General features: G+C 41.9%; 1 protein-coding gene across 4 annotated transcripts in view; it reads right to left on the bottom strand.

The window, feature by feature from the left end:
• Positions 1-23,534, bottom strand: part of TAMM41 (TAM41 mitochondrial translocator assembly and maintenance homolog) — a 74,043-nt gene that overhangs the window by 34,910 nt on the left and 15,599 nt on the right. For all 4 annotated transcript variants that reach the window (XM_021934193.2, XM_021934191.2, XM_021934192.2 and 1 more), the window contains 4 exons: positions 21,981-22,131; positions 10,011-10,156; positions 2,271-2,436; positions 594-656 (listed from right to left, as the gene is read on the bottom strand). In XM_021934193.2, the coding sequence (XP_021789885.1) occupies positions 594-656; positions 2,271-2,436; positions 10,011-10,156; positions 21,981-22,131 (526 nt within the window). The remainder of the gene's footprint in view (positions 1-593; positions 657-2,270; positions 2,437-10,010; positions 10,157-21,980; positions 22,132-23,534) is intronic.

The raw sequence follows: 23,534 nt of genomic DNA, 5'->3' as shown, positions 1-23,534 counted from the left end.
AGGAAAGGTGTACTATGTGGCTCACCATACCATCAAACTGAAAACTAGCCAAAGCCACGAGACAACTATATTCGGAGGACAGAGGGATGGGAGGGTGAGTACATTTGATGAGGGTGGGTGCCAGAGTTGAATTCTAACCTCCCATAGAGAGAAGTCAATAGATGATACTAAAGTTGAAATGTAGAGAAGGAGCAAGGAAAACTCACTATTTAGAGAAATGGCAGTGAAAACAAAATAACCCACTAAGACAGATGGAAGCAGTGGTCTCAGAGAAGGGGAAGAGGAGAGGGAGCACAGGTGCTGCTGTTTTTGCAATCCTATGCATCTGTAACTCTGATAAATAAAACAACATGAGGAAAAAACCCTGCACACAGGAAGTATCTCGGAAAATTCAGAAGGGTAGTAAAGCTTCCAACAGCACTGCCAATGGTCTGACGTTGTTAGACCACCAGATTCTGCTGCTGTTATGCCTGTTTGTACCTTACTGCAATATCCCAGTTTATGGCCATCAAAGCTCAGCATTTCACAAGCACTTAAAAGAGACAAAGCTTTAGTCAGCAGGTATGTTATACATGGATTTCTAAAGCTCTTACCAGCAGTAAAAATGCCTTTCGTGCTCTGTCTTATACTAGAAGGTCTCACGATTGCTGAAAGCCCTGTGAGATAAAAACAAAAAGGAGACCAAAAAACCCAAAACAGATGTTAGTCATCTTAACAGTTTTAAAATTTGAAACTAAATATTCTTTCTAGTCAGCCAATCAAACCACCAAATCTATCTCTGTCCTGCTGTCACAGTGACAGTGAAAACGGCACTGGAATTGAGGGCCAGGAGACCAGAGCAGCCAGCCGCGGCGCCACCCGGCTGTGTGGGTCCAAGCCGGTGACCGAACAGCTCTGCACCTCCTCCCCTTAAAACAAGGGGGTGGGTTAGCTGACCCTCAAAGGGTCAGATTTAAGATTTTATGACTTAAATCTGCCTGAGATTTCTGGTTCTCAATTGCATAACATGAAAAGATAAAAACCAAATGATTACATCTACGAGAAAAACTTTCATTCTGAAAATACACATACGGATTCCACAGTGAGGAACAAGTTTCACTCCCCTCAAAGAGACAGCCCAGATCACACTGTTGCCAGGATCACATTCAAACAAACAACAGTGTGCCTCATACAGAGCTATCTTCAGGATGGGGAGCTGGTGACCCAGTGCAAACCTAGTCAGGCCCAGGCGGAGAGTGGGAGTGGAGCACTTGCTGCAGCTCATGTTCCACTGCAGTGTGATGGTCTCAGCAAAGCATTTCCGTAAATTCTATCTGGCACCTCAGTACATATTTACTGAATGAAAACAGGAGAATGCACTCAATTGACAGAGGGACTCATTCTCAATTTTATAAATATTTCTTGATTGACTGATCTCATAAATTACCTTTAGCACCTTAAAGGGAAGTTAGTGTCTGAAGATCAGGTTCAGGATTTTTTTATTATTTTTTTTTTTTAAGAGATAAGGACTGCTCTATCGCCCAGCCTGGAGTGTAGTGGTATGATCCTAGCTCACTGCAGCCTCCAACTGCTCAAGCGATCCTCCCACCTCAGACTCCCAAGTTAGCAGAGACTATAGGCACGTGCCACCATGCCCAGCTACTTTTTAAATTTTTGCAGAGACAGAGTCTTGCTCTGTTGCCCAAGCTGGTCTCAAATTCCTGGCCTCAAGTGATTCTCCCTCCTGGACTTCCTAAAGTGTTGGGATTACAGGCATGAGCCATTGCACCTGGCCTGGGTTCAGAGTTTTGGATAAACATTAGGGCAGGGCTGGGGAAAATGCTGTGGAACGTGGGCCATGTCTGAGGGAATGCACTGAACACTGTATGAGACACATCAAATGGAGCTGATTGAGGAAAGCTGTGTTCTCGATGTTACAAAAGCACAAAAAAATGCCACCAATCTCTTTTCTCAGACCACCACAAAGAACACAGACATAATCTTTTAAATAAATTCTAGAAGTTGTGCTCTAGAAACCAAAAGAAACATTGTTTCTCCCTTTGACAGTGATTTAGGATCCAGAAATTTAAAAATAGAAGTATTTTCACCATGTTACTTCAAACAAGTAAAAATTCAGATTTAGAAAAACCCTCAAACTTTTAGTGCTTTCTTCTTCTGAGAGGCAATCTCTCTATTTCACTAAACAAAAAGGAAGAAATAGTATGTCCCAATCACAAAGTCTGCTTTTCCCCATGGCTGGCATTTCCTCAACCTCAAATTCATAAACGTACCTAGTCGTACCACATCTCCACAGTCGGGATCATGAGCCACTTGAAATAAAGTTTCTTCCACATCTCTGTTTTTTCCAGGAGAGTCCATAATATGATGTATCTGTTGCTGTAAGCTTTTGGGCAATGTCATCAGCTGAGTGAACTGTCCTTCTGGGCTTTTATCTATCTGAAGGGGGGAACAAAGACAATGTCTATGGAAGTGCTTTAAATTCTACAAATACTCACAGACACAGGGCTTCTCTTTCAAAATCACACAGACATATATGCACCCACACCCCTGGCAAGGCAGCACGCTAAGGAGACTCTCTTTTCTGAAACTGAATGGGTTCAGTTCAGGAGTCTAAGTCCCTTCAAAAAGGATAATTCTTGTCCTATAATATTGCATTTCTACCTAAGAATAGAAGCCACTCTCAAGGATCAATTTTTGACTTTTGGTTTTAAAATTTATATTTGTCTTAAATCCAGCAGTCAAAGGAAGTGGTGCTGCAGTTGACACTCATGGAGGCTGCGTCAAATTCGGGCACTGAGATGACCCCTCCCATTTCAAATGCAGGGAGACTAACGTGCCCTGATCACACCATCAATGAGAGTGAGTGGGATCTGAATTGTGTCTCCTGCCTATAAGGCCTTTTAGTATGCTGTATTTCACAAACTGTAGGAACACACTGATGACAGAAACTAATCTTACTCACTTTTAATCCCCGGCACACAGTAGTTACTCAAAAAACAAAAAGGAAATGAGTAACTGAATCAATACAACTTAGTTGTCCTACAGCTACTACGCCAGTGGCTTTGGTTCCCAAAGTATTCTAAAACATATTAAGATGTTAAGATGCTGAAGATAAATGTATAAATAAAACATGTAAAACTATGTGTCGGACTTTACTCAGAAACCCTTGAATCAAAAGTTAGCCACAGAGCTGAGGCCAGACCTAGCTTTCCTAACTCCCAGTTTCATACACTGTGCCTCATGGAATGAATTTTTAAAAAATCTTGTAAACGTTGATTTCCTGCCAAGTGCAGAACCAGTAACACTGCCCTCAATAGCTCATCACGTTATTTCCCAAGGAAGAATCTGTCTTGTATCCTTTTCACAAATATTTAGGTTTTAACTTCAATTAAGAGAACAGTAAGAAAAAATCAGATGAATGTATTACATTTTAGGCTTAGAGTTTACAGATATGACCAACTTTCTTAATAATTAGAATCTACTCACTCTACCATTTTAAAAATTGATTAAATATTTATTAACTATATACCAAATGGGCCAGGTGCGCAGGTTCACACCTGTAATCCCAACAGTTTGGGAGGCTGAGGTGAGAGAATTGCTTGAGCCCAAAAATTCAAGATCAGCCCTAGCAAAAGTGTGAGATATCCAGCTCTATGAAAAAAAAAATAGCCAGACATGGTGGTGCAAGCCTATAGTTCTGTCTACTTGGGAGGCTGAGGTTGGGAGGATCATTTGAGCCTGGGAAGTTGAGGATATGACGAGCGGTGACTGTGCCACTGCACTACAGCCTGCGTGACAAGAGCAAGACAGTCTCGAAAAAAAAGTATATACCAAATACCTGAATTTTCTAGTTTTGCCTATAAAAATCTATGCAAAGCAGGAGAAAATGTTATTATTTAATGGCTCCGTAAAGGTAGAGGGGTAAATATTTAGGTTTTTACCTAAATATTTGACATTTATCACTAGGATGGTTCTAAATTCACAGGACCCATCCTCTACTTAGCTTTGGCTACAAAAATGACAACAAATTTGAGTATTTATATAAACTAATCTTAGAAATGACATTTATGGGTTTATGTTTTGAGGCCACATATTGGGATTAGTTAGAATACACTTATATTTCACTTATGCTTTACCTATGAAGCTTCCAATGGCTTGAGTGACATATAAAAAAATTAGAAAGTAATATTTGCCACTGCTTTCTCTTCAGGAAAATAATGCACTGGAATTTTCACTTGAAAGCATGTGTGTAAAGATAAAATATCAGGTGACATGGTTTAAAAATTTGGTAAATTCTCATTTTCCTTACACTAATTCTCATGAAAATATGAAAGTGAAAGCATTCAGCTAAATTGTGAAAGTCAAATTGCATTTTAAAAGCAGACATGGATAGAATTATTAAATGTCAACTTAAGAAAAAAGCAGATAGATATGGAAAAAACCTGATATTGTATGATTCCTTTCATATGAACTGTCCAGAACAGACAAATCTACAGAGACAGAAAGTGGATTAGTGGTTTCCTGGGGGAGGGGAGAGCTGGGGACTGCTAATGGGTATGGAGTGACAGAAATATTCTTAAATTACATTGTGGTGATGGCTGTGCAGCTCTGTGAATATACTATAAACACTAGCTTTTATGGTATAGAAGTATTCATCAATAAAGCTAATATTTGGTTTTGTTATTACTATTTTTTTTGAGACAGAGTCTCGCTGTGTTGCCCAGGCTGGAGTGCAGTGGTACGATCTCAGTTCGCTGCAATCTCCATCTCCCAGGCTCAAGTGATTCTCATGCCTCGGCCTCCCGAGTAGCTAGGATTACAGGTGCATACCACCATGCCTGGCTAATTTTCGTATTTTTAGTAGAGACGGGGTTTCGCCATGTTGGCCAGGCTAGTCTTGAATGCCTGGCCTCAAGTGATCCACCCACCTCGGCCTCCCAAAATGCTGGGATTAGAGGCGTGAAGCTGCCATTCTCTCCCCCTGGCCAAAAGAGTAAAGAAAAAATAAAACCGTATCCCAGGAGGAATGGCAGAGATGAGCACCACCTGCAGACCTAAAAGATGCAGGGGTAAGGCAGATTTTATGTGTCAACTCAGAGCAGAGGCACAGCTTGAAGACACTGTCCTGCGAGGATGGGCTGTGCTACACATCCAGAATCAACCACCATTACACAGTACTATATTCCCAACTGGCAGAAGACATGGGCCTGGCAACCCAGGGTAGAAGAAGTAGTGACCTTATCACTCCCAGGGACACACTTGGGAACACTTTGCTTCCTATCACCACAGCTCTAGGTCTGTGGGTCTAGAGGTCCCAATTCCCAGAGAAGGGATGGTTCTACCAGAGGACACAGTAAGCATCCCATTAACTTTTTAAAGTTACGACTGCCACCCAATCCATTTAGAATCCCATGCCATAAGTCCAGCAGACAAGGCAATGAGTCACTACACTGGCAGAAGTAATTGGCCCTGGTCATCAGGAGCTGGGGTGCTGATACACATCTCTTAGAGGACCCCTTGCCCAATTTTTATGGTAAGAGGACAAATGTGGTGGCCAGGGTCCTCCAGACTCCTCTGAGATGACGGTCTGGACCACCCTGTCAAGATAAGCAGAAGTGACAGATGAAGGTGAAGGGAACCTGGATGAGTAGCAGAGGTGGGAGATGATGAGTCTCAGTTGCAGTCTCAAGTCCAGATACAGCACTGGGAGCTGTAACTCAGTCCCCCAATCTTATTCTTGTAAATTTCCTGGGAAAAGAAACCGATGCGAAACTAGATCATGCAGACTTTTATAGGCCGTAGGGAGGATTCTGGATACCTTTATCTTCACAGTTGGAGAAAATTCCTAGTCCTTTTCCCTTGTTCAGTTTCTAGAAAGTTGGTAGACAGACACATTATACTTCCCTGTCCTCCAGCCAGAGAATAGAAGATCTCTGGAGAAATTCTACAGACACTGATATTTGAGATCCTCCAATAAAACAGCCAGGTCCTTGGCCAGGTGCAGTGGCTCACACCAGTAATCCCAGCACTTCAGGAGGCCAAAGCAGGCAGATTGCTTAGGTCAGGAGTTCAAGACTGGCTTGGCCAACATGGTGAAACCCCGTCGCTACTAAAAATACAAAAATCAGCTGGGTGTGATGGCGCATGCCTGTAGTTCCAGCTATTTGGGAGGCTCCTGATTCAAGAATCACTTGAACTTAGGAGGCGGAGGTTGCAGTGAGCTGAGATCGCGTCACTGCACTCCAGCCTGGGCGACAGAGAGAGACTCCATCTCAAAAAAGCAAAACAAAACAAAATAAAATAGCCAGGTCTTTGCCTCATAATCCTATAGTCAAGCCCACCAGTTGACAAGCCTGATATACCACAAAGAACTTCCAGTCTGCATTTTAGTGCCTCATTCTTCTCATTCTTTAAAAACAGGCCAGAGCCAGGCACGGTGGCTCTTGCCTGTAATCCCAGTACTTTGGGAGGCCAAGGCGGGAGGATTGCTTGAGCCTAGGAGTTCGAGACCAGCCAGGGCAACAAAGTGAGACCCTGTCTCTACAAAAAAAAAAAGTTAATGTCTCAGATCATATGGGTACAAATATATGTATATACACATATATAAAAAAACCAGTTGGGCATAGTGGCATGGGCCTATAGTCCCAGCTCCTCAAGGGGCTGAGGTGGGAGGATCACTTGAATGCAAGAGTTCAAGGCTGCAGTGAACTATGATCATGCCACTACACTGTAGCCTAGGTGACAGAGTGAAACCCCCTGTCAAATTAATTAATTCATTAATTAATTTAAAAAAATAGGCCAGGAAGGAAATTCAGACATTTGAAGAAGGCTTCTAACATAACAGACTAGAGTATAAACAGACAAGAGGAACTAAGAGAAAGAAACAATGTGAAAGAACAAGACAAAAATCTTCAAATGCTATAATAAAGATCATTAAAGAGATTAGGAGAAAATAATGCATCCATAATACAAAAACAGGATGCTATAAGAAAGAACATTTTGGGAAAATTAAAATTTCAGTAGAAGTGTTACAAAACCAATCAGAAAAATTCTCCCATAAAGCTAAATTTAATAAACAAAGAGATGGGGGAGAGAGAGAGGGAAAAGGGTTAAACCAGGAGGTCTAGCAACCACCTAACAGGAATCCCAGGAAGAACAAACTAAGAAAATGGGTATGAAAAATAATTACAGAAATAATAAAAAAAAATTCTTTAGAATTGAAGCTTATAAAATTCCAGATAGAAAAGACCCACTGAGGCTGGGCACAGTGGTTCACACCAGTTAACCCAATACTTTGGAAGACCAAGGTGGGAGGATGGCTTCAGCCCAGGATTCGAGACTAGCCTGGGCAATATGGTGAAACCCCGTTTCTACTGAAAATACAAAAACCACTCGGGCGTGGTGCTGCATGCCTGTAGTCCCAGTTACTCAGGAGGTTGAGGTGGGAGAGTCATTTGAGCTTGGGAGTTAAGTCATCAAACTCGGTTTCTCATTTCAGATCAACACGGCTTGCGGCAGATCCTCAGGCGGACATTTCAAAGACGCAGCCACTCGGTTTCTCGACGGCAAACGAAACGGCAAACGGCGAACAAACAGGCGGGCGGGCGGGCGTTCAAATGCGGCAAACAAACAACCGGGATACCGGCAAAACCGGCAAAACGGATTCGCGGATCTGTTTCGCTCGCTCGCTCGCTCCGCTCGCTTTCCTTCCTTTCCTTCCTTTCCTTCCTTTCTCCGCTCCGCTTTCCATCATTGCTCCATGGATCCTTTCTCGCTCGCTCCGCTCCGCTCGCTCGCTCAGATCAACCGCTAGGAAGGAAGGAGGGAGGAGGGAGGGAGGGAGGGAGGGAGGGAGGGAGGGAGGGAGGGAAAAGGAAAAAGGAAGAGGAAGGAAAGCGGGAAGGAAGAAGGATAGAAGGAAGGAAGGAAGGAAGGAAGGAACCAAGTGACTGAATAATGAATGGAAAGCAGATATAAATAAAGAGGGAAAATTATTTCACAAATTGATATCAAAGGGAGAATTAGAATTTTCAGAGGTATGTAATAAAGAGTCTGGAAGGCGAACCAAAACCGAGGGCTCAAAGGTGGGTGATAATGAAAGGAAGGTAGAGGAGAGCAGCTGTGCAGTGGGCTAGAAAACAACCAGCCGAGAAAGGAACAGGGCAGGGGGCTCCAGGAAAAACATTTCTATGAAAAACAAGAAACGGAAAATACCCAATAAATTTGTCTATAATGGGAAGAGTTTCACAGATCTGTCAGAGTTTGAGGATGATTGACCTAAGCAACTGAAAAAAAATAAGACAACTATTAACTCCAGGAGAAACAAAGATGTACAGGAAAGGGAACTTCATAATGCCACAGCTCATCAATAAAAAAAAGGCTGTCACAATAAAATAAATATTGAATAGTAACCTAACCAAAAACATGAAATAACTTTATGTGAAGCATGAGGGCATGAGGTAGGAGGGGAAGAGATTGTGTGTGCTAAGTGCATGTGTGTGAGTGTGTGTATTGGTATATGAATTGATGGGGTAGTGTAAGACAGTAAAAAAATCCCCAACTTACAGGATGGCAAAAATAAAGTATAAGATTGAAAAAAAAATCAAGAAATAATAGTCAAAGCATATTATTTAGAACATGGTGGTGAATATCAGAAAAATCAGCTATAGAGACAAAAGCAGCTGCCCCTGGTAGCAGGGCTGAGAATGTGGGAAGGAACTGCTCTTTTTGTTATAAACTTGAGGTATCATTTGGCTTTTAAACCATGTGCATGCATAAAACAAAAAACCTCAACCTGAACCAAATGTGGCAAAATCTGTTAAACTGAGTGGTGGGTATTCTCACATTTCATATGTCACTCTCTATTCTTTTCTTATTTTAAAACTAATTCCTATTTTTTTAAATTTCCTTTTTAGCTCTAGAAATTCCGTTACTCTATTACTCATTACATGTTAGTTGCCCCTATTATGTGGAGGGAGAAGAGCATAAATGAAGAAAAATGCAGTGTTCTTTACATTAACGGAAAAAAAAAACAAAAACCTGTGGCCCACCCTGGTTTTTATTTTCAAACAAACACTTAATATTAATTTAAACAACACCTTGATAAGAAAGTTTTATTTGATACATCGAAAAGAAAAATTCCCAGACATAATAAACATAACAAGTGGGGAAAGAAGAGAATTTTGAATATATATGAGCCCACTAATGTGTAACAAAACCGAACCTCTTGATACATGCATGCAAACATACACAAAAGTACATGTGAAAAGATGTGGAAGAACAGACAGCAGGCTGGGTGCAGCAGCTCATCTCTATAATCCCAGCACTTTTGAAGGCTGGGGCGGGCAAACTGCTTGAACTCAGGAGTTTGAGACCAGCCTGTCCAACATGGCAAAACCCTGTCTCTACAAAAAAATACGAAAATTGGTCAGGCGTGGTGGCATGCACCTGTAGTCCCAGCTACTCAGGAGGCTGAGGTGGGAGGATGGCTTGATCCCAGGCTGGGGGGTGTTGAGGCTGCAGTAAGCCGAGATCGTGCCACTGCACTCCAGCCTGGGCAACAGAGTCAGACCCTGTCCCAAAAAAAGAAAACAAACAAACAAACCAAAAAAAAACAAAAAAAACCCCCAAACTGTCAGTACAGTTACCTCTGGGGAGCTAAATGGGTCTGGGGATGGAATGAGAGTGATCTAAAGTTTATTTTCACTTGTTTTGACTGGTAATTAATAGACATGGTAAGATTTTCCAATGGCAAAAAAGATACACATGGTGAAAATAAGTCCCTCTCCCACTTCTGCCCCTAGTTCCCTTCTCCAAAGGCAGCCTCTTATTACTAGTCTGTTACCTCTTAGCATTATTCCAGATACACAGAAGCCTATGTTTACATACAGTACTTACTTTTTGAACTATAAATGTTCTCACACCAGTCATGCTGTTCTACCCCTGACTTTCTTCCTGCAAATAGCCCTTGTCTTAGAAACAATGCAAGCTATTTTCCACATACAGTTTACCTCCAGCCGGCCTTGCTGGCTTTTATACACCACTTGAGGATTCTCCTGTAGTATGCTGCCATAGAGCTCTCGAAAGTGGGCTATATTGGGCTTCACAATATTCAGCACTTTTGTTTTATCCTCTCCAACCACCATCCGAAAGTCACCTAGTTAAAACAAAGAGATAAACACATCTTCCATTAAGAATCCACGCTCTGACCTATGAATGACACTCCCCACACTGATACTGCATGGGTTCACTCTGGCAGGATCCCTCATCAAAACACTTGTTTTTCCTCCTCAAAATGTGGGCACTTTACCCAAGAAATGTGAGCTCTTGTTTGGAGGAAAACAGGGTCTCTCAAATCACAAAGCCCTTTATGCCAGTTAAATTTACAGTTACTTAGGTTCAGAAGGTAATCACAAGCGAGTAGCTAACTTGTTTTAGTTTTTCCAATGCAGACACTTCTGCACCTACAGAGTCCTGTCTCATGGGTCAAACTCTGCCTGTGGCCAACGAGGGAGACAGGAGCTGTGCACCATCACTGCAGACTTGTCCTTGCCATTGCTTCCTCATGGTTGACCTGTATGCTTATGAGGGCTTTTGAGGTACTTTATGAATATAATTAATCTTATCGTATTTTACAATGGCAAAATAAGGCTTAAAAGTTCTATAAAAGGAGGTTTGCATTGAAGATGAAATTGAAAACAGATAGAACTTGTTAAACTGCAAGTGATGAGAAATGAAGATGTTACATTTGCCTATGGGATGAATTGAGCTGTAAAACAAGTAATTCGGAAAGACAAAAACATTTCTGAATCAAAAGAAAAGTGCCCCGCCAATGCCACTGACAACCATCGGTAAGATGGAGGAGAAAGGAACGGGAAAGTGGATACGCTTGAGTGCATGCCTACTGGGCTAATGCGAAATCAGAAGAGGCTGGACACACGCAGAACCTTCTGAGTCAAGCATGCTGAAAGCAATGTGGCTGAATCCTTTGTTGGAGAGACAGCAATTTGTCAGGGGGAGTGGAGGAGTGGCAAGTGTAGGCAGATACTCCAGCTGCTGAGGAATCTCCTGGGGCTAGGATGACGATATAATTTATCATCCAAACTAGGTCACTTCTGAGGGTGAAGGGATTGCTATAAATAATTACACTAGGACAAGTATAAACTGAGCAAACCAGGACATATGGTTACCCTTGCCAATTTCTTTTTTCTGGAGAGGGGAAGGGATCATAGAGGTCATTACTTGCCGCAGTGGATTTTCCTAGTGCAAATTGTTGGCTTGTTTTAGAAAAAGTAAAAATACAAAGAAGACCGACAATATGTACTTCATTGAGTAAGGAATAAAATATGCTAGGTTTTAAGCTTCAAAGGACCAATTTACACTACAATGTGGTGGAATGCAACTGGGGACTGCAAGCTTACAAAAACAGACCTCCAGGCCCAGCGCGGTGGCTCACACCTGTAATCCCAGCACTTTGGGAGGCCAAGGCAGGTGGATCACGAGGTCAGGAGATCAAAACCATCCTGGCTAACATGGTGAAACCCCATCTCTACTAAAAAACACAAAAAAATTAGCTGGGCGTGGTGGCGGGCACCTGTAGTCCCAGCTACTCGGGAGGCTGAGGGAGGAGAATGGCAGGAACCCGGGAGGCGGAGCTTACAGTGAGCCAAGATCGCGCCACTGCACTACAGCCTGGGCAACAGAGCGAGACTCCGTCTCAAAAAAAAGCAAAAAACAAAAACAAAAACAAACGGACTTCCAAAGAGCCTCCGGAACCTAACCTTGGTGTACGGGGGGTCTGACTGTTCAGGTGAGTGAGCAGAAGTGAGTCCCAGTCCTAACAATCTGCTCAAATATGGATGACCTTGATTTTTTCACTATTATTTTGAAGGGAAAGAGAGTTGTTAGATAGTTAAAACCTGGGATAACTGATAATAAGGAGGTTGAGAAATCAGTCCTTTCACATATTGCTATTGACAGCATAAACTGCTAAAATTCTTCTGGAAAGCACTGAAGCAAGAAACCCCATCTCCGGAGCAAGCCTAAAGAAATAAGCCAGAAACACAGAGTAAGAGGTAACGTTTACTGAGCATCTGGTAAATACCAGCCACTGTGCCAAGTGCGTTGTGGTATTGCTTCATTTCACACACACAGCTCTCCTCTCAGGTAGATAGGATTCTATCCCCATTCACATACAAGGCAACAAAGACAGAGATTAAGAAACCTGCTTAAGGTTTCCCACGAAAATACACTACATATATAAAATTGCTCACTGAAGTACTATTTATAATATTGAAAGCATCCCAAATGTCCAACAACAGGGGAAAGGATGCACTATGATGGTTACTATCACGGACAGTAATCACACTCAACAAGATGCAAAGTGATCATTTAATAACATGCAGTAAGAAACAAAGATACAAAAGTATAACAGGCCCGGAGTGGTGGCTCACATCTGTAGTCCTAGCACTTTGGGAGGCCAAGGCCGGGGGAATGTTTGAGCTCAGGAGTTTGAGACCAGCCTGGGCTGGAACATAGCAAGGCCCTGTCTCTATATAATTTTTTTTTTTTAAGCATACCAAAACAAAAAAAAAAACTTCATAAAAAATGAGAAAAACAGGACAAAGGGACTATATAAAAATGCTTACTTTTGCTCTAATAAAATACATTTATTGTGGGTTTTTGTATGTGTGCTTTAATATGCTATCTCATTTGGTCATGGCAAAGATCCATAAAATAGGTACTGTTATTCTCAGTTTTACAGATGAGGAGATGGAGGTGAAAAGGTAACATGCCCCAGGTCCAACTGCCTCTCGGTATTAGGGCAGTGACATTTTACGTGATGATTTTACTCTTATAATTTCCCTCCATTTCCCTCACTTCTATAATGTTGGCATATTACTTTCTAGTATTTTAAAACAAATTCATGGGATGCACAGATGATGACTTGACAAATGTGAATGGAGCGGTGGCTGAGTTAACTTTCAACTTGTGTAAATCCTTATGTGTATAAAAATGGATTCCATTATCTTTGAAGAGATGAAATGTCATCAAATGCTGACTCTAACAAGGCTGGCCCTGAAGTGAAAGATCAGTTTCTAAAACTGTTGAGTTCTAAATATTTGTGTCATTCCTTCTTTCTGTACATTCCACAAACAAAAAGTTCCTCAGTTTTAGAGTCACTTTCCAAGAGAAGGATTTACCATTTGAAAATATCAAGAATTATGTTTTACAATCCAAATCCTCCCCCTAAAAGAACAATTGCATGCCATGATTAAAGGACCTAGAAAATACTCCAGGCTCTCGGAGAACAAGGACTGGGGCTTTTTTATGTCTTCATCAGCTCCTTGTGCACTGCCTGGCACAGGGAACACACACATTAATAAATGTGTGCAGAACTGAATTTCTCTCACTGCTGTGCAGCTGAACTAGCTCAGCCACAGGGGATAGGAAGCAAATGGGCTTATGACTCATTTCTTCAGAACAAAATGAATAAAATCATGGGCACAGCATGAACCAGCATCTGATCATAACAATCAATTTTTCTTACCTTCGGAGATTTGTTTGCAACAAAACAACAGCAATGGATTAAAACTGACTGCTGACTTTATTTTATATCACTAGAACTGCCAGTATAGTACAACAGGCATCCAAAAGGATAATTTCTCCTTGACCTTGAAATGATACAAACTCCAAGGCCTGTAAGCCACCTGTAGGTGGCCTTCCCTGTGATTCAGGCATGCAGCCAGCAGTCAGGGACCTCATTACAAGTGTGCAGATGTGAAGGGCTGCACAGTACAGCAGCAAGGCCCTGGCTTTCAAGTCTGGCAACGTCCCAGGGTGACTGAGGTTAAGTTACTTAAACTTTCTGAGTCAGTTTCCTTCTCTGTAAAATGGCTTAACAATCACAGTAACCTTACAAAGTTGCTTTCAGATTTAATGAGTTAGGGCAGCGGTCCCCAAACTTTTTGGCACCAGGAACAGGTTTTGTGGAAGACAATTTTTCCATGGATGTGGGTCCAGGGGACCGTGGTTTCAGGATGACTCAAGCACATTACATTTATTGTGCACTTTATTATTACATTGTAATATATAATGAAAGAATTATACAACTCACCATAATACAGAATCAGTGGGAGCCCTGAGATTATTTTCCTGCAACTAGACAGTCCCTCTGGGGGTGATGGGAGACAGTGACAGATCAGGCATTTGATTCTCGTAAAAAGCCAGGAACCTAGATTCCTCACAGACCAGTTCAAATAGGGATTGCACTCCTATAAGAATCCAACGCAGCTGCTGATCTGACAGGAGGTGGAGCTCAGGCAGTAATGCAAGTGACGGAGATTTGGATGTCAATACAAATGAAGCTCGCCCACCACTCACCTCCCGCGGTGCGTCCTGGTTCCTAACAGGGGGTTCCCAAGGGTTGGGGAACCCAGAGTTAAGGTATTAGAGAATGCTTTTTAAGCAGTAAAACAGATACTACTTATGATATGTATATATCATAGTTGAAGGATGGAGGGTAGAGGAAGCAGTGGGTCTTGGAGATAATTACCAGCTAACTTTTCTCCCTTTGAACTAACTGCAAGACTGCTGCCATTTCAGTTCAGTGAATATCTGAGTGGCTACAAAGTACCAGGAGCTGTGCTAGGCAATGGAGATCCAGGCTGGGCAACCCTAATCTGAACAGCGGAAATGCAAAATGCCCCCTAACCTGAAACCCTTTGAGCACTGGCATGACACCACAAGTGGAAAATTCCACATCTGACCTCATGCAGTGAGTCGCACATATTATTAAAAATATCATATAAAATCACTTTCAGGCGATGTGTATGAGGTGTATATGAAACATAAATGAACTTCGTGTTTAGACTTGGGCCGTCCCCAAGATATCTCATTGTATATGTGCAAACATTCTAAAATCTCAAAAATTACAAAATCCAAAATACTTCTGGCCCCAGGTATTTCAGATAAGGGATACTCAACCTGTCCAGATATAGGCTCTACCTCAGGCAGCAAAGGGTATGAAAAAAAGATCATTTCAGTGCAGATTTTTATGTGGTAGTGTTTAAGGACTGCAGCCCAAACTGGATACTGACATGGCAAAATAATAATCATTTTCATGACTGTTTTTCAGATATAATTCACATACCATGTAATTCATCCATTTAAAGTAAATAATTCAGTATTTTTAATTCTATTTACAGAGTTGGACAATCATCTGTCCAATCTAATATTAGAATATTCCAGCCTCCTCCCAAGAAACCCCATACTCCTAAGTGATCACTCCCCATCTCCCTTCACTCCCCATCCCCAGCCCGAACTGAAACATTGCTGTCATTTTGGTTCAGTGAATATTTGGCTGGCTACAAAGTACCAGGAGCTGTACTAGACAATGGAGATCCAGGTTGGATCTAATCTACTTTCTTGCCACAGATTTGCCTATTCTGGACATTTTATACACATTGAATCATATACTATCTGGGGTTATTTTTATGACCTTAGCAAAATGTTTTCAAGGGTCATCAGACGGTAGTATTTATCAGTACTTCACTCCTGCTTATGGTTAAGTAATATACAGATGCACCAATTTTATTTATCCATTTCTCAGTTGATGAACATTTGTGTTATTTCCACTTTTGGGCGATTCATTATGAATAATGCTGCTATGTACCAGTTTTTGTGTGGACATATGTTTTCATTTCTCATAGTAGACATACAGGAGTAGGACTGCTGGGTCATATGGTAACTATGTTTCACATTTGGAGGAACCGCCAAGCTTTTTTCTAAAGCAGCTGTACCACTTTACAATCTTATCAGCAGTGTATGAGGGTCCCAATTTCTCCACATTCTCAACACTTGTTCTTGCCTTTCTTTTTTATTACAGCCATTGTAGCAGGTGTACAATGCCGTCTCTGTGATTTGGACTGGTATTTCCATTTCCCTAATACCTGTGATGCTGAACAACTTTTCATGTGCTTACTGGCCATTTGAATACCTTTTCTGAAGAAATGGCTATTCAAATCCTTCTCTTGTTTTTAAACTGGGTTGTCTTTTCATTGTTCTGTTGTTGTGGTTGTTTTGTTTTTTTTTTTTGAGACAGAGTCCTGCTCTGTTGCCCAGGCTGGAGTGCAGTGGCATGATTTCGGGTCACTGCAACCTCCACCTCCTGGGGTCAAGCTATTCTCCTGCCTCAGCTTCCCAAGTAGCTGGGATTACAGCTGCACACCACCACACACAACTAATGTTTTGTATTTTCAGTAGAGGCAGGCTTTCACCATGTTGGCCAGCCTGGTCTTGAACTCCTGACCTCAAGTGATCCACCAGCCTTGGCCTCCCAAAGTGTTGGGATTACAGGCGTGAGCCACTGTGCCCGGCCTTTCCATTGTATTTTAAAAATTCTTTATATATTCTGGATACTAGTCCCTTATCAGTTACATGATTTGTAAATATTTTCTTCCATTTTGTTAGCTGCCTTTTCACTTTTTTTTTTTTTTTTTTTTTTTGAGACAGTCTCACTCTGTTACCCAGGCTAGAGTGCAGTGGCATGATCTCAGCTCACTGCAATCTCTGTTTCCTGGGTTCAAGCAATTCTCCTGCCTCAGCCTCCCTAGTAGCTGGGACTACAGATGCGCGCCACCATACCTGGCTAATTTTTTTTTTTTTTTTTTTTTGAGATAGTCTCGCTCTGTTGCCAGGCTGGAGTGCAGTGGCACCATCTCGGCTCACTGCAACCTCCACCTCACCAGGCTAATTCTGTATTTTTAGTAGAGATGGGGTTTCATCATGTTGGCCAGGTTGCTCTCAAACTCCTGACCGAGTGATCTGTCTGCCTCCACCTCCCAAAGTGCTGGGATTACAGGCATGAGCCACCATGCCCAACCTTCCTTTTCTATACATTAGAAAATACAAAAGTAGGGAGCAATAGGCAGGATCAGGTTCACTATATTGGTTCAGGAAGGAAGCAATATAATCTACTCATCAAATATTTACTGAGCACCTAGTACATGTAACGTACTACTGGAAGTATGCAAACAGAAGGAACAAAACAAGACAAAAATTCCTTCCCTCCACATCCTCAGTAGTGGAACAAAGACCAAAGATCAACCAATCAACCAACAATAAGATACAGTGTAGCCAACTATGGAACCTGCTATGGGAAAAACAAAAACAGGGAAAGACACAGGGAGTGGTGGAGTTGCAGTGGGCGTCAGGGAAGGCCTCTATGATAAGCCAGAACTGAGGCCCACTGGGGTGGGATGGGGTGAGGAGGGAGGTGTGACCCAGTGGGTCCTGGGGAAGGACTGACCCAAGTGTGAACCAGGAGTGACGCCCACCACCACAGACCTTTCAGAACAGTAAAGGGTTAAGAGCAAGCATTCCAGGAAGAAGACTGCCTGGGTTCAAATGCTAGCTGGGCAATTACGAGCTATGAGACTCAGGGTAAGCCACTCAACTTCTCTGGGCATCAGTATCCTCAAATGAAAAATGGAAGCAATAATAACTAGTTTGTAAATTTCAGGGACTGAATGAATGTTATAATACCTGACACAGGGTACTAGTCTAAAAAGGTTGGGTATTATTCATGCTTCTATCCCTTCAGGAGTGCTGTGTTCTCAGAAATTAGCAAGTGACTACTGAGTAGCCTGAGTTCCGGCTGAGGCACAGAGAAGCAGGGTTCTAAAGTCCTGAGGCAGTCAGCTCCCATACACCGATCCAACCACACTGCTTGTAAGGTTTCAGATGGCTTCATCGCCACAGAATAAATCTTACTAGCTTCCACTCCAGAGAAAACGTTTCTTTACTGGCTTCTACCAGAATCCAGAATCCACACTTCAGAGAGCTGGCACTAATTGTTAAATTTTTTTCCCCAAGAATCACTCAACTGGCAACTTCCTCACTGCTTCATCTTATTCCTAGAAGTAGCTGAGGCTGTGTTCAGACAATCTGGCAATGAAAGAAGCCCATTCTCTCTCTCATAGGAGAGTGCCTGAAGGTGTTTTTCATCCCTTGAGGACCTTAACCAGCCACATGAAAGGGGGCTGTCAATGTTTCAACCCATCTAAGTACCCAGCTAATTTTTTTTAAATTTAAGAAACAGGGTCTGGCTCTGTTGCCCAGGCTAGAGTGCAGTGGTGTGATCATAGTTCACTGCAGCCTGGAAGGTGGGATTACAGGTGCGAGCCACAGCACCCCGCAAATTTTGACAGGCATTATTTGTCTGTGTAACAAGTTTTATAATTTTTACAGCTGACAACATAATTCCACTTTGGAGAACACATCCAAGGAAGTCAGTGACTCCTTTGCCCCTTCCCCAACAAAAGTAATCTGTACAAAGTGATTCACAGCAGTGTTGCTAATAAAACCGTGATAAATGGAGCTAACCTAAGTGTCTATCAATCACTGGATGATTGAGCAAACAACAGTGTCTCAACCTGAGGAAAACCCATGTGACCAACAATAATCCATAAAAATAATAACAACAGCAATCATTTTTGGAACACTGACTATTAATGAGGTAACATACTGGAGGCAGCCAGGCGCAGTGGCCCACACCTATAATCCCAGCACTCGGGGGCGGGGGGCCGAGGCGGGAGGATAGTTTGAGGTCAGGAGTTCCAGACCAGCCAAGGCACATAGCGAGACCCTGTCTCTACACAAAATAAATAAAATTAGCCAGCTGTGGTGGCGTGCACCTGTGGTCCCAGCTACTTGGGAGTCTGAGGTGGGAGGGTTGCTTGGCCCCGGAGGTCGAGGCTGCAGTGAGCTGTGATCTCACCACTGCACTCTAGGGTGGGCAACAGAGCGAGACCTTGTCTCAAAAAAAAAAACAAAACAGATGTTGGAAGCTATTATATGTATTATCTCACTGAAAATTTCTTTGTGAGATAGTTATCTCTGTTTTACAAATAAGAAAACTGGGGGCTCAGAAAGGTTCAAGCTTGTGTTTCAGGAAATAAAATAATGAAAAACAAATAAAACCACACACAAGAAAGAAAGGTTCAAATACCTTTAGAAAGCTGGTATTCAAACTAGTCCATCATGCACCAGATGAGTGACCTTAGACAGGGAACCACTCTGGGCCTCAGTTTTCTCATCTGTAAAATGGGGCAATGATACAGCACCCAAATCAAAAGGTTGTTGTGAGAATTAAACTAGTTATCAAATTTAAAGTACTGAGAGTAGTCCATGGCACCCAATAATAAATGCTATTTTCCCTGCCATTAAGCCACAGACTTCAGTCACATCAATCTACTGCTTTCTCTCTAAACACATCATGTTCTTTCACACCCTTCTTGCCTTTTTCACACGTGTTGTTTTTCAAGTCTACCACTGACTCACTGTGACTGCATGCTATTAATGTGAAGCTCCTTAGAGCAGAAATTCCATCTGCAGTTCTTTAGGGTATGAAATGCTGTTTTGCTTAATAAATATTAAACCAAAGACCACTGCCTAAAATTGTCATTTTAATAGTTGTACTTACATGACAAAGTTCAGGGTGACCCTTTAAAATGCATTTGGTGCTCCTTTCCTGTTCATTTAAATGCTAACTTCTAAGAAAAACTAAAGGGTTAGAAAGCTTTCTTTTTTTTTTTTTTTTTTTTTTTGAGACACAAGACGTAGTCTCACTGTGTCACCTAGGCTGGAGTGCACTGGCATGATCTCAGCTCACTGCAACCTCCACCTCGCCAGTTCAAGTGATTCTCCTGCCTCAACCTCTCAAGTAGCTGGGATTACAGGCATGCACCACCACGTCTGACTAATTTTTGTATTTTTAGTAGAGATGGAATTTCGCCATGTTGGCCAGGCTGGTCTTGAACTCCTGACCTCAAGTGATCTGCCTGCCTTGGCCACTCAAACTGCTGGGATTACAGGGCCACCACACCTGGCTGGGTTAGGAATCAGTCTTAAAAAAGAAAAGAGAGAGAGAGAGAAAAAAAGGAGGTGGGTGGAGGAAAAATAATAAAAATAAAAAACAAGAAAAGACAAAGCTTTCTCCTTCCCAGTTTGCAGCTTCTCATCCTCCACCTACTCTTTTCTCACCCATCATTTAGAATAATACTGACCTCAGGGCAGTTAAAGTAGTCCTTAAATACTGTATAAAATGTAAAGGATTGTTATTGCTACAAGTAATACCGATCTCACCTCTGCCGAAGTAATTACTACCAGGCACTTGTCCAACAACATGGACAGACAAGGTTTTTCTGTTCCTTCTCCTGCACACTCCCAGGAAAAATACTGAACTTCACAGATTAGGGACCATACATAATCTCACAACTAGAAAAAGATGGACAATGTCAAAGCTCTAAATAAAAATGAGATTAGCAGACAATATGAATTTTGGCATATTCTCAGGGCTTGGGAGATTTCGGTGGTTTGCCAAGGGATAGAAACCGATCAATTCTAGGACACTGGGTTCTCAGAAGCCTATGAAAGTCAGGAAGAAAATGTGCCTTTCAACACTTTGCCTGGGGTAGGTCTGATACCTATGAAAGAGATCTACCTACAGAGCCTATGTCATTTTCTACCCTCATTACCCTCTTCTAGTTCCAGCAAAAATCAGCTAAAATTGGTAGCAGCCTGAAGGCTAACTTAGGAGTCTTCAAAGAGGTGAAAGCAGCTCAAAAAGAAATTTGGTAAATTTCCTTAGTAATGTTCAGGATTTAGAAGGAACTCCCAGAATCCATCCAACGCTATGAAGATGTTGACTAGAAGGGAAGAAATGGAGGACTGGTAGTGGTAGGGGCAGAGTAGAGAACAGTCCTGCATCTTCTCCCACCAAGTCAGCTTTCATAAAAGGCTTCCGTTCCATCATTTTTCACAGGGGAGTATGGGAAGGGAATCACTCTAATAAAGTGACTCCCTTTGCTCACACAGTGCATGTGGCCTCCTCATTCTGGCACGGGGCCCCGCCACTCTTTGCCCCTATGTCTTTTGTTGGAAGGCAGGGAGGCTGCCAGGTGAAGCTGGAAGCACACAGAGAAAAAGGCGCTTCAATGCCTTTCTCTACAGTGTTGCAAATACAGCCGTAGTCATGGTAGATGAATTTAGGGAAGAATGGAAGAACAAAACCTCTAAGGTCTCTTAAATTTCCATGAAATCTTATCTGTCTGTACTGGGATTCAGAGACTAAACTGCTTTTCCAATGTTCTAAGCATAAAGTTCTTTGACTTACACTTAAAAATCGGGAAAGATTATATTTATTTAAGATGGTGGTTTTCAGATTTTTAAAAAAGTAGCAGACCACTTGTTTTGTAAATGAAATCTTACAAGGAACCTTATTACAGTAAACAGATAGATGGGGGCTCCTCTGGTTGCAGTGAGGGTGAGGGGCCAGGGGCTCTACCCTCTCAGTTTGGGACATAATATGTATGACTTACTCCCAAACGGTTTAGAAAAAATACATATATATAGTATGTTTACACATATGGAGAAAACAGTGGTCCTCAAAGTGGGACCCCTGGAGGGGCATGAGCATCACTTGGGAACTTGTTTCTAAAAATAAAAATTCTTGGGCCCGTCTTCAAACCTATTAAATCAACTGTCCGGGGTAGGGCCCAGGAGTCTGTGTTTTAACCTGAGACTTCCTGGTTGCTCAGATACACGCTAAAGTTTGAAAACCACTGATACAGAAAGAATGAGAAAACAAATACGGTGAAATGCTAAAACTGGCGAATCCGGGAAAAGGGCATAGGGAGTTTTCTGTATTATTCTTGAAACTTTTCTCTAACTTTGAAATTACTTCAAAATAAAAATTAACAACAACAACAAAATTACCCTGGGACAATAAGCGTGGAGATGTGGAGAGGGGACCTGGAAGGTAGGGAGGCAAATCACGAGGTTAGTGCCGGAACCACATGAGGTGATGTGATTTACAACTAAGACTGTAGCAGCTCCAGTGCTGAGTGAGAACAGGATATCTGCAGTCTTCAAATATAAATCTCTTCCTTGCAGAACATCTGGGCAGCAACCATACTAACCTGAATAGGAGAGTCCGGCAATCTCTATGAAGAGGTCTTCTTCAGAAAAGCTTTCGGGGAGCATGAGGAAAGCAGTGGTCACAGCACTCTTCAGATTTCTATCAAGGGCTGATCTAAGAGTGACATCCTCATTCATTGAGATAATTTTCACCTGAAAGAGGCAGAACATTGGGAAGAAAAGCATTGCTCAAGTATGGGTTACACATGTACTGGAACTATCTCAAACTCTTCCCACTGAAGATCTTGGAATATTGGTTCAGGTGACACAAAATTGTTCCTCTAATAAGTAATCCCAGAATCTCCTTGTTTTATGCCAAAGTCAAAGAAATCATATGACACAGGAAAGGATCAAAATGCCAAAGAAAACAAATATTCTTCTTACATGAGGAAACGCATCATAGGTTTAGAAAAAGAGTAAAAGTCCTTTGGAAACTTTAATATTTTTAAATTTATAATCTCACTATCGTCCCTTAATTTTTTAGTCGACAGAGGCATTTTACCTCTTTATTTAGACCTCATCTGTAATCTTGGACCACATCTAACATAGGAAGTTCATGCTCTATTTCACAATTTCTAGATACGCTGATTTTGAACTTGACTAAGGAAAAATGAAAGAAAACTAGCTACAGTAGAAAAAGAATGGATTTTAGAGATAGGTATGGGCTCAAGTCCAGGTACCTACCAGCTATGTGAGTTTGGGCAAATGATTTGCATCAAAGAACTATCACAAAGATTGACTATAATAATAAATGTAAAGCACCTAGAATACTAGCAACTGCTTTGCTCGTAAAGAAATTTTCTCCTCAATACAGAGTAGAAGCTTCCATCTGAGACTTTCCGCAAATCCATTAAAATACAAAGAGTGACTGCGTGTGGTGGCTCACACCTGTCATCTCAGCACTTTAGGAGGCCAAAGCATGAGACCAGCCTGGGCAACACAGTGAGACCCCATCTCTATAAAACAAAAACCAAAAAAACAAACACCTAGCCAGGCATAGTGATACACAAGTGTGGTCCTAGATACTTAGGAGTTTGGAAGACAGCTTCAGTCCAGGTGGTTAAGGCTGCAGTGGGTTGCAGTAAGCCATGATCATGACACTGCACACCAGCCTGAAAGACACAGTGAGACTCTGTCTCAAAAAAAAAAAAAAAAATACCAAGAGCTCCAGTCTGCACTGTAGTTAAGATTCTTTTAAAGACTGCACTGTAGTTAAGAGATGTGTTCAAATCCCAACTCCATCTCTTACTAGCTCTGTGACTATGGGCATAATTCCTTATCAGTAAAATGGGGTAAATAACAGAATCAAGCTCATAAGGCTGCTAGAAAGATCAAGTGAGTTACTGCACACAAACCCTTCAGTGAAATGAGCTTCCTTGTGTGCGCTTCTCAGTGCACAAGGCAAGAGCTTCTCTGGGCCAGGGGTTCTCATCTTTAGCTAGCATTAGCATCACCTGGAGGACTTGTTAAAATGTGTATTATCGGATGCAACTCCCAGAGTTCTGTTTCAGGAGGCCTGGGTGAGGGCTGAAAAATGTACATTTCTAACATGTTCT

This window comes from Papio anubis, chromosome 2 (genome assembly GCF_008728515.1).
Source record: "Papio anubis isolate 15944 chromosome 2, Panubis1.0, whole genome shotgun sequence".
NCBI classification, from domain to species: Eukaryota; Metazoa; Chordata; class Mammalia; order Primates; family Cercopithecidae; genus Papio; species Papio anubis.
This window is presented reverse-complemented; position numbering and strand designations above follow the sequence as displayed.